At 43.6% G+C, this 16288-nt stretch overlaps 1 protein-coding gene across 10 annotated transcripts in view; it reads left to right on the top strand.

Annotated features, from left to right (window-relative positions):
• The window catches only part of GRIA3 (glutamate ionotropic receptor AMPA type subunit 3), a 207609-nt gene that overhangs the window by 130507 nt on the left and 60814 nt on the right, over positions 1-16288 (top strand). For all 10 annotated transcript variants that reach the window (XR_003704514.2, XM_028714213.2, XM_028714212.2 and 7 more), the window contains one exon: positions 3123-3499. Coding sequence is in view for 9 of the 10 variants with exons in the window: in XM_028714213.2 (XP_028570046.1) it covers positions 3123-3499 (377 nt within the window). In the remaining variant the exon portion in view is untranslated. The remainder of the gene's footprint in view (positions 1-3122; positions 3500-16288) is intronic.

The following is a 16288-nucleotide window of genomic DNA, read 5'->3' as shown; positions in this document are numbered from 1 at the left end:
ACTGTAGCCCCAAGTTGGGTGCATTTGCTTAGACAAAATTTTTCCTTGACAAGAAGGAAAGGAAGGAAGGAAGGAAGGAAATACATCAGGAAATAAATCAGGAAATTGGTAAGCAAATACTAGGGAACCTGCCACATTCTGCAATCCGGAAAGGTGACTCCTTTAACCTTGATATGAATTATGCAAATAGGCACATTTTTCCTTTTGCTTGCTTTGCATAATGCATTCTCTTACTCCTTGTCCTTGAGAGGGCGAAGGGATGGGTTGATGGAACCTAGAGCTCATCTCTGATTATTCAGCTACTCTCCTGGATTTAAGCAGACACTTTGCCGTACATTTCCAAGCTTATCTCCACACCCATAAGGACTAGAACCTTTGCTTTCTGTATTTAAATGAAAGCTGAACTTTGCCCCTCGTGGCCTTAAGGATTAGAGTTTTAAAAAAAAATTAAGACAGCCGTCACTCAATCTACTATGACTTGCACCAGAGCCAGGGGAAGGGAGTGTGCAGTTTGGTTCCTTCCACACTCCCTTTTTCATACCATTATTCTTCACAGAATAATGAAATTCACACTCATTTTCCCCCCACCGCCAGCAATGGAGAGGCAGAAACATATGGCAGTTCATAGGGGCAGGGGGCTTAATAATAAAATGCCCACAAGGCCATTTGAAGATGAGCTCCCCTATAAAACAGTTCATTATGGCAAATACATTTTCATTCAAAAGATGGCTTTACTTTCTCTCAGGAGCTTAGGAGCCTGTCAGAAAAGTCAAGGGCAAAGAGTTTTTGCATTTCTCCATTGCCCCTGTGTGTCTTGTCTGGAAAAATGATTGTCTTATTTTGTATGCACGGTATTAATTTTGGATAACTATGCTACTAGCAACAGCAGCAGCAGCAAGGAATGGGATCTGAAGGAAGCCTGGTCTGTTGTGAAGTCAGTTCCTGCAACAGCCATGCTGAGCGGTTGCATAATTCATTATTTTGGCTTGTGTTTGTCCACTGTGTGCTTAAACTGTCACAGCAGACAAGTGGCTCCCTCGAAGCTGGCCAGGCAGTCTAGCTGATGCTTATCCACATTGCGGCTTCTTCTGATGCTGCCTTAGTGGCGTGAGCACTGCAGCAGTGTGCGTCCCTCACAGAGCAAAGCTGGAAATTTGTGTCTCTTTCCCCAGAAGTTGCTCTTGCATACGTCTGAAACAACCTAAAGGCGCAAATATGTCCTTCCCTGATGGTACAATGGAATGGCCAGACAGTCCATAATTTGCCAGATGAGCCCTAATTAAGAACATAAGAGTCCATTGCCTTGTTTCCCACAGTGGCCAATGGGAAGCCTTCAAGCATAGCCTGCAGACAACAGCCTTCTCTCCCTGCTGTTGCTCCCTAGCAAGAGCCATTCAGTGGTATACTGCATTTAAACATGGAAGCTCCATCTAGGCATCATGATGAACAGCTATGTGTTTCCCTTTAAATCCCTGTAACTTTGTTCAAAATCTACCTTTTGCATAAAGCACCCCCCCCCCATTAATTTTATTACCTTTTATTTATTTTATACCTTTCCTTTCTTCAGTCATGGAACCCAAGGCACCGCTTAGTGTCAGCAATGGGGTGGCCTCACTTTCCTTCAGACCATTATCCCCAGCCAGCAGGGCCTCAAGGACAATAGGAGTTGTAGTCCAAAATCATCAGGAGGTCACCAGGTTGAGGAAGGCTGTGTTTGCACATTTATTAAGTGTATAGAGCACAGGCTAAACTGAGCCTGGACTCAGTTTCTGAAATGAAACTTCCCAGCATCCTCCTGCCACCCCCACCCCTGGCACTGTTCATAGCATTAAAAATGTAGGTTCATGTCTTCGTGCAAAGACCTGGCTATCTTGATTACCTTGGCAGAAAGCATTCATCCTTTTTTTATAAGCTATTTCAATTTGGGGACAGATCCTCTTCCCTAGTGAGTTCTCACCTCCTTTGACATCTTTTGAACAATTGTTTCAATATCAAATCTGTGTCAGAGTCATGCATAACCTCATTTTTACCCTATTTTTGAGACTTTGCCTCTTGGGGTCAGTTTCTGCTTTCGCTTGAAAGCATTGGACCATTTTGCCTATAGGTCTTCACTACATTGTGGGCCCTCTCCCAAACATTACTGGGTTGGCATGTGTGTGTGCTTTAGGGGGGGCTGGGGTGGAGCAGAATGCCAGAACTTGACTTGGTGTCAAACACCTTAAATAGCAACTGAACGGGATGGTGTTCTCCCCCACCAAAACTAAGAAAGGGAAAAAGGCAGTAGGCTGCATACATTCTGCAAAAGTGCAGAACGATAACAGGAGATAGCATTAACCACAGAACACAAACTTCCTGATTCTTTTTTTATTTCTAGCCTTTGTGCTCCAAAGATTGGCTTGAAGATGTTTGAGCAATGACTGGGGGATTCCTAGATGCTAGAAGAGTGGCGGCAGGATAAGCTTTCCACACTTTCAAAACATATGGGCACTTAAGTATTATTATAGCTCTGTTTTGGGGATCACTGAAGTACTGTATGTGAAGCAATGTAAGGAATCATGAGGGGTATAAATTACCTAAGAACTACTGAGATACAATATGTGTGAGGTGTTGGCGTGGGTGGCTTTTAAAGAGGATTGGACAAATTCATGGGAGATAAAGCTCTCGCTGGCCACAGGCCACAATGGCTATGTTCTACCTACATAGTTAGGAAGCAAGTGGGGAGAGAACTATTGTGCTCAGGTGCTGCTTCCAGAGTAAGAACAGCATGCGGGAATAGATGGGCTCTTATGACATGAGTGCAACAGCACCCTCCCCTCTTGCAATTTCCAAGAACTGGTATTCAGATACACACTGCCTCCAATACTGCTGAAGGTGCATAGCAATTGTAGCCATTAACCACTGCTGGCTTTATCCTCCACGAGTGTATCTAATCCTCATTTAATGCCATCCAGCCTTTGCCTCCATGGTGCCCTCCATAGGTTTTGGCTGAGGGTGACAGGAATTGGAGGTCGCCAAGTTAGCAGAAAGGCTGATCTATATAAATGCCTTTTGTTTTTATGCAAAGATGGCAGGGATACCTGGCTGTAATTCTCTCTTCTCTTTTCTGTGTGTTGTCTTTTCAGAGAGCAGACATTGCAGTTGCCCCGCTGACTATAACTTTGGTCCGAGAAGAAGTCATAGACTTTTCCAAGCCATTTATGAGCCTGGGCATTTCCATCATGATCAAGAAGCCCCAAAAGTCTAAACCAGGGGTCTTCTCCTTCCTGGATCCTTTGGCCTATGAAATTTGGATGTGTATAGTCTTTGCTTACATTGGAGTCAGCGTGGTTCTGTTCCTAGTCAGCAGATTCAGCCCTTACGAGTGGCATTTGGAGGACAACCAGGAAGAACCACGAGACCCTCAGAACCCTCCTGACCCTCCAAATGAGTTTGGAATATTTAACAGCCTTTGGTTTTCCCTGGGTGCCTTTATGCAGCAAGGATGCGATATTTCTCCAAGGTTTGTTTTTTTTCCACCCCATATCACACTCCCATCACCTTTTTGCATTTTATGGTCGTTGGCTGATGCCATGGTGCATATATGCTTCTTTCTCAAACATGCTTTCCAAATTTTTATTTTGACATTCCATCCAATGCTAAGCTTCCTCCATCAAGCCACAATTGCTTGCCGGCGTTCGCCCTTGAAAAGAAACGTTTGTGACGGGCATTGCTTTTCAATGCCTCTCATCCGTGCATCACTGCCAGAACTTATATACACCATGTTGAGACTGTAAAATGCATCGGGTTTTTACATCTTTCAGCAATACTTGGAGGGTTACCGTGTTTTTGCTGCATCTCTCATTTTACGGTCATCTGCTTGGTGCATATAACACTTTGATTTCTGCTTTGCAAAACAAGAGCCAATGCCTTTGCAAAGCCACACATGCAACAGCATTTTAAAAATAAAAATAGAAACCCTCTATGCTGCTCACCATTATTCACACTAGCTTTTTAAGTTTTCGTCATGCCTTCATCTTCTTGTCTTTTTTCCCTCTCATCCATGACTTACGTTGTTATCTGATTTTCATTCCTTCATACACATCCTCCAGAACTGTTATGTCTTGCCTTGTGTACATGTTGTTCTGAAAAACAAATTTGCTCGGATCTCCCAGTCTTTTAAACATAGGTCAGAGCCTTGACTGACAACGTTACGTTGGGACACGTCAGGGAAACTAGATAAATGCAGATTGAATGTAAGTTGGTGTGGAACAGCAAAACAAAACAAAAAATTCAAATAGCCAGCTTACATTAAAAAAATGTATCATTTCCAATCTCTAGAAGTACAAGGGTTAAAGCTTTTGAAATAATGCAAATAAGAGGCCTCTTTGTGAGGCCTGCTCCTCACCACTCATTATGGCTACAGCCCCAATCCCTATTGTCTTTGCAACAAAGGCTGCCATGTTCCAGATCCTCTTTTTCATTTAAAATAATAATAAATCTTATTTGTATTAGCTCTTGGTATGGCATATCTCAGCAATCCTACGGAAAGAGGCAATGCTTTTGAATTTTAAAGACACTTTTAAAAAGCCTTTTAGTAACAGTTTTACAAAACTGGAGATCTACCTTCAGGCAATGTCCACATTAGTGTGTCCTGTGCCAAGAAAAGTACAGTGGTACCTCGGGTTATGAACTTAATTCATTTCAGAGGTCCGTTCTTAACTCAAAACCATTCTTAACCAGAGGTGTCCATTTCACTAATGGGGCTTCCTGCCACCGCCACGCGATTTCCGTTCTCATCCTGGAGCAAAGTTCTCAAACTGAGGTACTACTTCCAGGTTAGCAGAGTTTGTAACCCAAAGTGTTAGTAACCCAAAGCTTTTGTAACCTGAGTTACCACTGTACTCAATTAACTGAAGTTCTGCTCCCTCCTAGCAGAAGGCAGCCCCCCCCCCATGATTTCTGAACTTAAGGGGGCAATCTCCTAAAAAGAAGCTCAACAAATTCGGCTGCTCCCCCTAACAAAAATCCTATTACTGGCTACTCCCATGATCCGAAAGATTTTCTGCCTGTCCAATGCTTTCTAGACACAGGTCTGAACAGTTTTCAGTTGCTCCCCCTGCCCCCACTTTCCCTGGGAAAACCCACTCTTTACTGCTGAATGGAGCAAACGTCAATACCTGGAAAACCCAACAGATGTTTGCTTCTATTCCGCAGCAAAGAGCAGGATTCCCCTGGGGGAAGCAGTGGGACAGCAGAAGGGCTTACCCACACTTAGCTTTTGCCCAGCTCTTTCTAGGCACTGGCCCAAGCTTAAAAGCTCCATATCCAAGCATATATATATACTGCCCGCAAACATCAATTCAGGTTTTCTGTGGGTTGCTGTTTGCTCCAATTGAGCTTAAAAAAGCAGGTTTTCACAGGGAAAGCTCCTGAGCAAAAAAATAAAAGGGGGGGGACTCATAAACAGAGCCTTAAAGCCTGGAATGAGCAGGGAAAAGGCAAGTGTGGATGAGCGCTAAGTCTGAATGAGCCCTTATTCATTGAGACTGAACTGGGCAAACAAAAAAGCTTTTTAACATAAGCGTGTTGCAATGTATTGATGAAATCTGAGAAGGGAGCATAGACATAGCCAGGATTTTGGGGGTGGGGGTGGGCAGGCCTTTTGCTGGGGGGGCAGAACCTCAGTTAGCTATGTATTTTTATTGATTGGGAGGGCAGCTGCCCCTCCCTGCCTCCCCCTTGGCTATACCCATGGAAGGGAGATCTATGTTGTTTCTCTGATGAAATTGCCCCCCCGCTCTATTGAAAGCTACTTTCTGTCAGGCCAGGCTATGTAGACCACAGTTCTCCACTCTCAGTGGCAGCTGGAGGAGGATGCTCAATTAGGGCAAATGGGGCACTGCCCCACCAATTTCAGTCTTCTTTCAGCAATCTCCACCTGTCTGCCTTCTTATTTGCAACTATTCCAGAGAAATAGCACTGCCCATCAATTTCTCCACCATAAGTCTTGCCCTTGTAGGATTTAACAAGTAGGAGGATGGAAGCAAAAGGAGAATTAGTTGGTTCTGCCCGCCATTTGTTATGACTCTGCCTATCATTATCTCTGGCTCCACCTACTGCTGGTCTCTCTACCTTGCACCCTCCCAGTCCCATTGAGTACCAGCCACCAGTAGCTCTCCAGAATCCCATCACCTGGTGCCTGAACCTTCCAGCTGAAGATGCCTGGGATTCATGTAGAGCAGGGGTCAGCAAACTTTTTCAGCAGGCGGCCAGTCCGCTGTCTCTCAGACCTTGTGGGGGGCCGGGCTATATTTTGGGGGTAAAAATAAACGAATTCCTATGCCCCACAAATAACCCAGAGATGCATTTAAAATGAAAGCACACATTCTACTCATGTAAAAACACGCTGATTCCTGGACCATCCATGGGCCGGATTGAGAAGGTGATTGAGTTTGCCTACCCATGAGGTAGAGACCTGCATGCAGATGGTGAAACAGAGTTGCCATGAGTCCTACTTTGCATGAGTCCTACTATTTGAAGTGCTTCTCCTTTTCCCGTGCCTAGAAAGTATGGCCCCGAGTGGCTTTCCACTTGTGCTGGGCTTTCTAGACACGGGTCTCAGTGGTTTTGCCTTTGCCCTGCTGCTTCCCCCTGGAAAACCCACTCTTTAGCACCAAATTGGAACAAAAGGCAATATGCAGAAACCCCGGTTGCTATTTGTTCTGATTCAACACTAAACCATGGGTTTCTCCAGTGGAACAAGATGGGGATGAACCCCAGATTGGGTTTAAAGGTAAAGAGCCATTGGAAGGGAGATCTAGGACCTTGAAGTTACACATCAACAGTTAGCACCTAGGTAGCAGGTTCAACATGCAAACAAGTCACCTGTTCACTGTCTTCCCCAGTATGGGAAGTTACATGATATTTCAAATTCAATGCTATATCCTATTTTCTCCCCTTTTTTGGCCATACCTATGTGGCTACCCTAGCACATGTGCTGTCAGTCAGCGCTTTTTTCCTGGGGGTATTCAAGGGTATGCAGTGCCAGCACCTCTTTTTTAAAAAAGAAAAGAAAAGCACTAGTTCAAAGTGTGGTTCTTACTGTAACGACTTCATGGTGAGTACCAGCACCATTTTTCCAGAAGAAAAGCACTGCTGTCAGCCTGTAATGATCTCTCCCTTTCATTGCTATTAGTTGCAGAATGGGAGTCAGGTGCCCTCTTGCACCTATTTCCCCATCTTCAAGGACTAACGATAGCTTCAGGGATGGGTTTTTTAGGAGACCGATAGAATATTTGCAAGACCGAAAGATCAAGACTGTGGATCTAGATGACAAAGAGTATTGATGAAATTAAATGGGACTGGACCAGAATTCACACAAAGTCGTGACTGCATGTTTGTTATAGTCACGTTAAGATCCAAACCTTATGATCTGTCCAGCTGTCCATGTGCAATGCCTCTATAAGGATTTGTTGATGGCCAAACAAATTTCTGTCATAATACCCTTCTGTATATGAGTAGCTTATAGCCTCCTTCATGTGCCCGTGTGCTTTGTAGTTTAATCCTGAAACCTGCAATGAGACCCTGCCTCTCTGCTTGCTGTTAAGATAGTGTGTAGTGATAGCATTTAAATTGCTGTTGACCATGTGTTCACCCATTAAAGGACCGGGAAAATAAGCATGAGGCATCACATGGAAAGCTGCAGGCTTTATGTTTATTTCCACTAGACCTGTTTTTCAGCTGTAAATAGAATCCCATAGGGTTTCTGTTAGGCTCTTTAGATGACTCTTAACATGTTCAGCAATCTCTGTTTTGCATAATGAATGGGACATTTTCTCTCCTTATCAGCGTCCCAATTTTGGATGCTTCAAGAAGGCCTATGAAAGATCAAAGTTGCTGTAATATACATATCAGTCTATGAGTAGCTAATGTTATTAAAGTTCCCAACCCACTCTCGGCTGCTCCCCATGCCTGGAGATTAGTGGGGGGCGGGGCCCAGTTCAAGAAAGCCCAACATTTTGTCAGTAATTAGCACTGTGTTGTGGCCAAACCACACAACGAAACATCAGAAGATTTACCCACAATTCAATACAAGTAATTAATATTTTATTTGTGCAGAAGAACATTTCTGCCTCTGCCTTTCAGCTCAGAGGGGTCCCCAAGGCCATTCATAATAATAAAATATAAATAAATGTACAATATGACAATAAAAATTGTAGATACATTTTTTAAAATAACAAATGCCAGAGAGCATTAAAGGAGAAGTGAATGAAACAGAATATGTAGTGGGATTTAAAACACATAGTAAACCAACTTGTAGAAATAAGGGGGGGGGGGGAGGCTTGTCTGCCTGTCCAAAAGCAATAAGAAAGGGGACAGCCCAGGCCTCTCTAAGGAAGCAATTCCACAGTCTAGGTGCTGCAACTGAGAAGGCCCTGTCCTATATCAGAAAACAAACCAGAATGCTTTCTTAGCATTACATGTAAACCAATGCTAATGGTTTGTTTCTCTCTATACATACCACAGGAATGCTCCATATTATATTCTTCTTGTGGTTTGAAGAAGAGAAACAATGAGCATCGGTTAGCACATAATGGCTTGTTTCAGTATGGCATAGCAAAGGGAGGCAGGTTGGCATGATTTGAGTAGCATGCATGCACCAGCATGCTTGCTCATTCCTGGTAAGCCATAGTTTTTAAACATTGGTTCACCATTATGTGCAAACCAGACCAATGATTCTTATTGCTAAAGAGACAATCCACTTTTGAAGCAGAACAGACGCATGTTCCTTCAGCAGTGGGAACTGCTCAGGGGTGGAGGACAATGAGCCAAACCTCGGCTACACATACTTCCCACCCACCCACCCACAACTGCATACCCTTCCTGTGGATCCCAGCCACTGCTCTGTAAATGTGAAGAAGCTGAACAAGGTTTTCATTTCTTCAGAAGATACTGAGCCTATAGTCCGTTTTTTAATATCACTAGTTAAAGGAGTTTAAGCCCTCCGGTATGAGTTTTGTTGGAGTACATTTATGGAATGAAAGCATGCAGAGCTGTTAGACAGACAAGAATTCTGGGAGAGACTTCACTGTTGGACTTCCTGACCTAGACTCTTTCAAGTTGCCTTTGTGTGAAACAGCCAGAACACCTAATGCCTAGTTAGACCTATAATAGGTGAGTATTTGGTGTGGAAATTCCTGAGGGTATGCCCTTACTTAATTTTGGATTTTTAGCTGGAATGAGCTACTCACTGCATTGGATTCTTCATGAGAATTAGCATTTGTCCAGGAAATTGAGTTCTGTTAGATGATAATGATTATCATTCATTCACTCATTCATTCGTTTTATATTCCACCCTTCCTCCCAAAGGAGCATAGGACAGCAAACATATCAATAATAATAAAAATCTAAAATAGTATAAAACATTCTAAAAACAGATAAAATAACGCCACATTTCTGTGGGATGCTTCACACAGTACATTTTTTTAGGTGCACATCTAGGATTTTCTCACTGGGCACCTAAAACGTAGAACATCAGTGTGATGAATGCATGCATCCTTCCCAAGGAACACTATTCTCTGCAATTGATTATTCAAAGCCCCAGATTTCAGAGGACCCCTGGACTAAACTCGCTCCTTGGAGTCCCTTCCCTCAATGAGTCTACCTCCTTGTTGCAGCAGCTCTAGGGGAATCTTGTCCAGCAGCCTCCTGCCTGGATGTGGGCTGTTGCCAGATGTCTGACTGTTGATGCCAGCCCGGGTTGTACACCGAAGGCTTTCTTCTGTTCACTATGTGAAATGGCCTTAAGACCCATTCAGGAATTTTCCTAATCTTTTTAGAAAGTTGGTAGATACTTTAAAATGCTTAAAGAACATAAACAAGCAAACAGGAATCTCAGTGGGATGGTAAATCTCCATGGCTACCGATATGAGAAAAGCAAAGACAGCCAGCATTTTCCCCTTGCACCTAAAAATCTCTTTACACAGCACTTTAGATCCCAGCCTGCATCTCTAGATCTTTGTCCTTTCCAAAAAAAAAAGCCAGCTACAGGAATACTTTGTGGTCATCAAGAATCATGCCAATTGACTTCAACAGAAGTAAGTGGGATTAAAAGTGCTCCAGATTAGAGTGCCTAATGACAATTTGTCTAAGACAGAGAGATGCATAATTTGTAGTCAAGAGTATAGTTAAACATTCACGATGTTCCCATTAAAGACTGAGTAAATGTTCTGTAAATATAATGTAACTGTTGCATAAAAATGCATCTGTTTTGTCCTTGTTGTTAACATGCTATTATTTTAACAACATGCATCCACTCAAATTTTCCTCTCAAGGTATGCTATTTACTTTGATTTCATGATAACAGCTAAAGTTCATTTGTTGAGGAAGGCGCTCTTAACTGCAATTGATTCTGTGCTTATTTTCATGTATCTGACCACTCTGTGTACTTTGCATAAATACTATCGAGAGGACAAGTGCAATTTAGAGGGAGAGGGGAAACCACTGACTTTTATAATCCTAAAGTTTGTTTTTGGGACCAGGGATTTGGGGTTCAGAAGAATATTGGTACTCCTTGCAGATGGTATCATTATAGATTGATAGCTCAGTTGGTTAGAGCATGGTGCTGATAACGCCAAGGTTGCAGATTCAATCTGCTGCATATTCCTGCATTGCAGGGGGTTGGACTAGATGATCCTCGGGGTCCACTCCAATTCAATGTTTCTATGTTCTGTGTCATTAATTTGAAATCTGTTGTGCATGCAGTTCATTTTGTGCTAAACTCACACACAAATCAAAGTTGCAGAGATAATGGGTTTCATCTAATTTCTACTTAGAGTAGACCCATTAAAACTAAGGAACCTAAATTAGTCATGCCTATTAGCTTCCACTGGTCTACTCTGAGTCAGACTAGCATTGAATACAGCCCAATATACTTGAGAGCCCATGAGTATCCTACTGGGGAAAGCTCTGGGCTTTATAGTCTTCTCAAAGACCAAGAGAATACAACCCCAATATAATTTGGACAAGTCATTATTGTAGGTCACACAATAATGGGTTTGGTATTCTATTCTGGCCTAGATTCCAGTGTTCTGAAAGTGAAGGAGGGAGATTTGCTTCTTTTATCATAGTCAGGCCATTACTCGCTGTAGGTTTTCTGATTACAGGTTTTCCATACATCTACCAGGGTGGAAGTCCAGTTAAGTTGATTCACCCTTGGAAATTTACTGGCCCAATTGGTTTCCAGAGTGCTCTCTTTTGTCCCTGTTACTAATAGCTCTTGGGTGGGTGGTTGCTGTGGGGAAGGGGCAGCTATAAGGGGTATCTACTCTTGTGGTTTAATCAAATTTAAGTAAGTCTCTCCCTGATTTACTGGGCTGGGGTCTGCACCAAACGATAACTAGAACACTGAGGGAGGGAAAGTCTCACAACATGAAGCATTTAAGAAAGTAAAGCTCACATGCTGAATTAATGAGTGACTATGAAGAGGGACGCAGGTGGCGCTGTGGCTTAAACCACAGAGCCTAGGACTTGCTGATCAGAAGGCCAGCGGTTCGAATCCCCGTGACGGGGTGAGCTCCCGTTGCTCGGTCCCTGCTCCTGCCAACCTAGCAGTTCGAAAGCACGTCAAAGTGCAAGTAGATAAATAGGTACTGCTCCGGCGGGAAGGTAAACGGCGTTTCCGTGCGCTGCTCTGGTTCGCCAGAAGCGGCTTAGTCATGCTGGCCACATGACCTGTACGCCGGCTCCCTCGACCAGTAAAGCAAGATGAGCACCGCAACCCCAGAGTCGGTCACGACTGGACCTAATGGTCAGGGGTCCCTTTACCTTTACCTTTATGAAATGGGGCCATGCACATCACCCATATGTTGATGCAAACATCAGTAAAGGGGGAATCATTGGTTGAACAGGGTTCCATATTGTGTAGAATCCTTCATGAGTCCAGCTGTACACAGTGAAGGATATTCCTTTTCAGCCACCTGTGTCAAAGCGCACACATTTCGCATGACTTCAGGGATGGGTCTAGCCAGCACAGTTCCAACCCCTGCATATGTGTTGATTTGATGCATGAGTATTACTTCCTGAATTGTGTATTAACCATACACTAGTGGCTGATGCAGGGACACGGGTGGCACTGTGGGTAAAAGCCTCAGCACCTAGGGCTTGCCGATCGAAAGGTCGGCGGTTCGAATCCCCGTGGCGGGGTGCGCTCCCGTTGCTCGGTCCCAGCGCCTGCCAACCTAGCAGTTCGAAAGCACCGCCAGGTGCAAGTAGATAAATAGGGACCGCTTACTGGCGGGAAGGTAAACGGCGTTTCCGTGTGCTGCGCTGGCTCGCCAGATGCAGCTTGTCACGCTGGCCACGTGACCCAGAAGTGTCTCCAGACAGCGCTGACCCCCAGCCTCTTAAGTGAGATGGGCGCACAACCCTAGAGTCTGTCAAGACTGGCCCGTATGGGAAGGGGTACCTTTACCTTTTAGTGGCTGATGCAAAGAATGTGGTGTGTTTTTTCCCCTTCAGCACCCGGTGAACTAATGCAAAATCATATCTCTAGATTTCTGGTGATGAAAAAGTTTTCTTACAATGACTTGGCTTATTATAAATTCCTTCTGCATTTTTATAAATTTTCTAGGGAGAATGAAGTGACTAAATATTTGCAGTCCTCTTCCGGGACAATGCTGGCTAAAATGGAAATCTGCCAGAGACTCAATTGCTAAAGCAGAATATGCATGCTTTGGAACATTGGGTTTTAGACATGCAAATTCCAATTAACATAAAATACACCAGAACATCTCCTCATGTCTCTCTGTGTTAGACTTAGATACTCAAAGTCCCAGTAGGATCCGATCAAGAAAGCTTGCTGATACATATTTTTTCCAAAATAATTACATATTTCCATTCACTGAATATTTTACATTTATGTTTGCTTAATCTGGCAATATAGAACAGTTATTTCATTTCTTAAATTGCACAAGTGCTCCTGCTAAGCAGAATAAAATGACCAAAAGAAATAGTAATTGGGGAAGGTCCATAGTGAGTCACATTTTGAAACATTTTCTTCAAAAAAGAACTAAAAGGAATAGAAATAGGAAACTGCCTTACGCCAAATCAGACCATTGGCCCATTTATCATAGTATTGTCTACACTGACTGGGGTGGCTGTCTAGGGTTTCCCAGAAATGCCAGAGGTTGAACCTGAGACCTTCTGCATGCAAAGCAGATGCTCTGCCACGGATGCTCAGAGTTCCCTCCTCCCCACCAGTGATCTAGTAGTGGTTAATTTTGAGGTAGGAGTTCATCACAACAGCCTCTATATCCCATCCCTCTTCCCATAAATGCAAGCCTAAAATTATAACATAGCACCCAACAGGATCCAATAATACCCATATAAGTAAGATCAACATGGCTACAATCTTCTGCACAGTTTCTTGGGAGAAGGTTCAGTGGGCTTACTTCTTACATCATTGGTTCAACCCATAAAACACATTGAGCTTTAACTAAATATATTCAGCAAGCTGAAATACAACCTTTAGCTTTTATTTAGAACTGCATTTAATCTTGTAACAATGAGTGTTACAATTTAAACTGCTGGACTGAAGGAGGAACCCCTGCTCTGAAGGAGGTTCCACCCCCATCGTTCAACCCGGACATTGAGGTCCAGCACTAAGGGCCTTCTGGCGGTTCCCTCACTGCGAGAAGCCAAGTTACAGGGAACCAGGCAGAGGGCCTTCTCGGTAGTGGCGCCCTCCATGTGGAATGCCCTCCCACCAGATGTCAAAGAGAACAACAACTACCAGACTTTTAGAAGACATCTGAAGGCAGCCCTGTTTAGGGAGGCTTTTAATGTTTGATGTAGTACAGTATTTTAATATATTTTTTGGAAGCCGCCCAGAGTGGCTACTATTATTATTATTATTATTATTATTATTATTATTATTATTATTATTATCATCATCATCATCATCAAAGAAAAGAAGTGCCTAGCCTCTGTTTAGTTCTTTTCATCATTCTCTGACATCCGCTTTGCTAATCTGTTCTCACAGACAAACTCGAAATCCTCATTCACTTGTCAAAGCAAGGAGTGTCAGTGATTCTGGTGGTTTGATGAATGTCATTGCCACTAATGTATAGGTGCTGCACTTCCCTGCATCCACCCCATACTGCACCACTGTTCCCTCCCCAGTTTTTTCCTCATTTTGACAGATATTATTATTATTATTATTATTATTATTATTATTATTATTATTATCTGCCCATCTGACTGGGTGGCCCCTGGCACTCTGAGTGGCCCCCAACAAAATATTTAAAACACAATAAAACATCAACCTTTAAAAACCTCCCTGACCAGGGCTGCCTTCAGGTGTCTTCTTTAAAGTCAGATAGTTGTTTATCTGTTTGACATCTGATGAGAGGGCATTCTACAGGGCAGGTGCCACTATGAAAAAGGCCCTCTGCCTGGTTCCCTGTAGCTTCACATCTCACAGTGAGGGAACCAGCAGAAGGCCCTTGGAGCTAGACCTTGGTGTCTGGGCTAAGTGATGGGTGGAGACACTCTTTCAGGTATACTGGGCCGAGGCTGTTTAGGGCTTTAAAGGTCTGCACCAACACTTTGAATTGTGCTTGGAAATGTACTGGGATATGGCTACTATATCCTTTTCCATCCTCCTCTCCCCTCCCAAAAAAATTATTTAAAGGATGACCATCAACCTTTTCAGATACCATACATAAACAATTGATGCTGCCACATACTGTGTCAAACTATTGATGCATTTAGCCTATTATTGTCTTCTCCAGTTGGCAGGGCTTGGCAGACGCCATGTCTTACAGTCAGTGTGGGTGATATTAAGGCAGCTTCCTATGTTCCTATCAGCATACATACAATGCATGGAGGGAAGGAGGCCGCACATTTCCCACTGGGCCTGCCCCCTCATACTCTTTATAAAACCTACACACGCACAAGTGGAACAAGCAATCTGTACACTAAAAATATGCAAGGAACAGATTGTGCAGGCAGAGCCTACACACATGCAGTTTTTATATATATATACAGTAAACGTAGGCATTGTCCAGACAGCCTGATCAACCTAGCTAGCAAGTAAAGTTCCAGAATTAGAAACAGCGTTGATGTCAGAGGTGGCGAAGGTAGGGAGGCTGAGGGAAGTCAAGGAAGAAAGTACTCTGTGGGTAGGAAGGGAGGTGAGAGTTAAAGAGGAGGAGGAGGAGGAGGATACGAGTCCTCCTTTCCGTTGACATTCCCAGGGAAGGACTGTTGGAAGCAAGTTCATTTTGACTCTGATGTATGTGAATGTTGCATGTATTGGGGATATTGTGGGGGTGGGGGGGAGCGAGAGAGAGAATGGCCATTTACATTCAACAAGTGTAAGGCAAATAGTTGAGCTGTGCACCCTGAATGTTTCATATGTGACTTTCAACAAATGTGCAGTCTGCATACCTGTGTGTATGCAATAGTTGAGTTGTGCAAATCTAGTACACTTGTTCACACAAACGTATGTACAGATGTAGAGGCAACTTGTGCAGGTGCTTAGTGTAGCATATGAATAACGAGAGAGAGAGAGAGAGAGAGGGAGAGGGAGAGGGAGGGAGAGGGAGGTGGAGTGGAAGAGGTATTTACACACACACACACACACACACACACACACAGCCATACTTTATTTAGAGTTCAATGCATGCTAACAACACACACATGTTCTATAGTTACAGTGAATGGAAGCAAAAGCAAACAGAGGGTGGATGAGGTGCTCCACCATAGCATGGGGGGCATATTTTGGAATCAGTTCTCACCTCTCTAACCCTAACCCTAACCCTAACCCTCTCATGATTGGGTGCCTGTAGACTTGCTGGAGTAGAGCACTTCAGTCAAGGGCCAGGTGAGTTGAAGTAGCAGACACAGCACATGAGTTGTTAATTTGGCTATAGATATAATGTGGAAAGATGCTCAGGTGTTCCACCCTTGCATTGATTAAAGACAGCCAGAGCTCTGCTCAGAAGAGGATAGTAGCCATGGTGAGATCTAATACTCTCTTGACTCTACCCACTCTGTGAATGGATTGTCAGCCCATTAGGTGCAGCATAATAGGGGTTTTGGCACTGGTGGTTTTCATGCCATGATTATTGATAATGTTGGGGCCTCTTTTAATGCCAATATGGGTGTCTAGCTCTCTCTCTCTCTCCCTCTCTTTCTCTTTCTCTTTCTCTTTCTCTCTCCCTCTCTCTCTCTCTCTCTCTTACACACACATATCTTCTCTTCTCAAAGAAGACCAAAGACTTGTTTTTATAACCGATATAACCTC

Source organism: Podarcis muralis, chromosome Z (assembly GCF_964188315.1).
Source record: "Podarcis muralis chromosome Z, rPodMur119.hap1.1, whole genome shotgun sequence".
Classification (NCBI taxonomy): domain Eukaryota; kingdom Metazoa; phylum Chordata; class Lepidosauria; order Squamata; family Lacertidae; genus Podarcis; species Podarcis muralis.
Note: the sequence above shows the minus strand (reverse complement) of the source record. Positions and strands in the feature narration are given on the sequence as shown.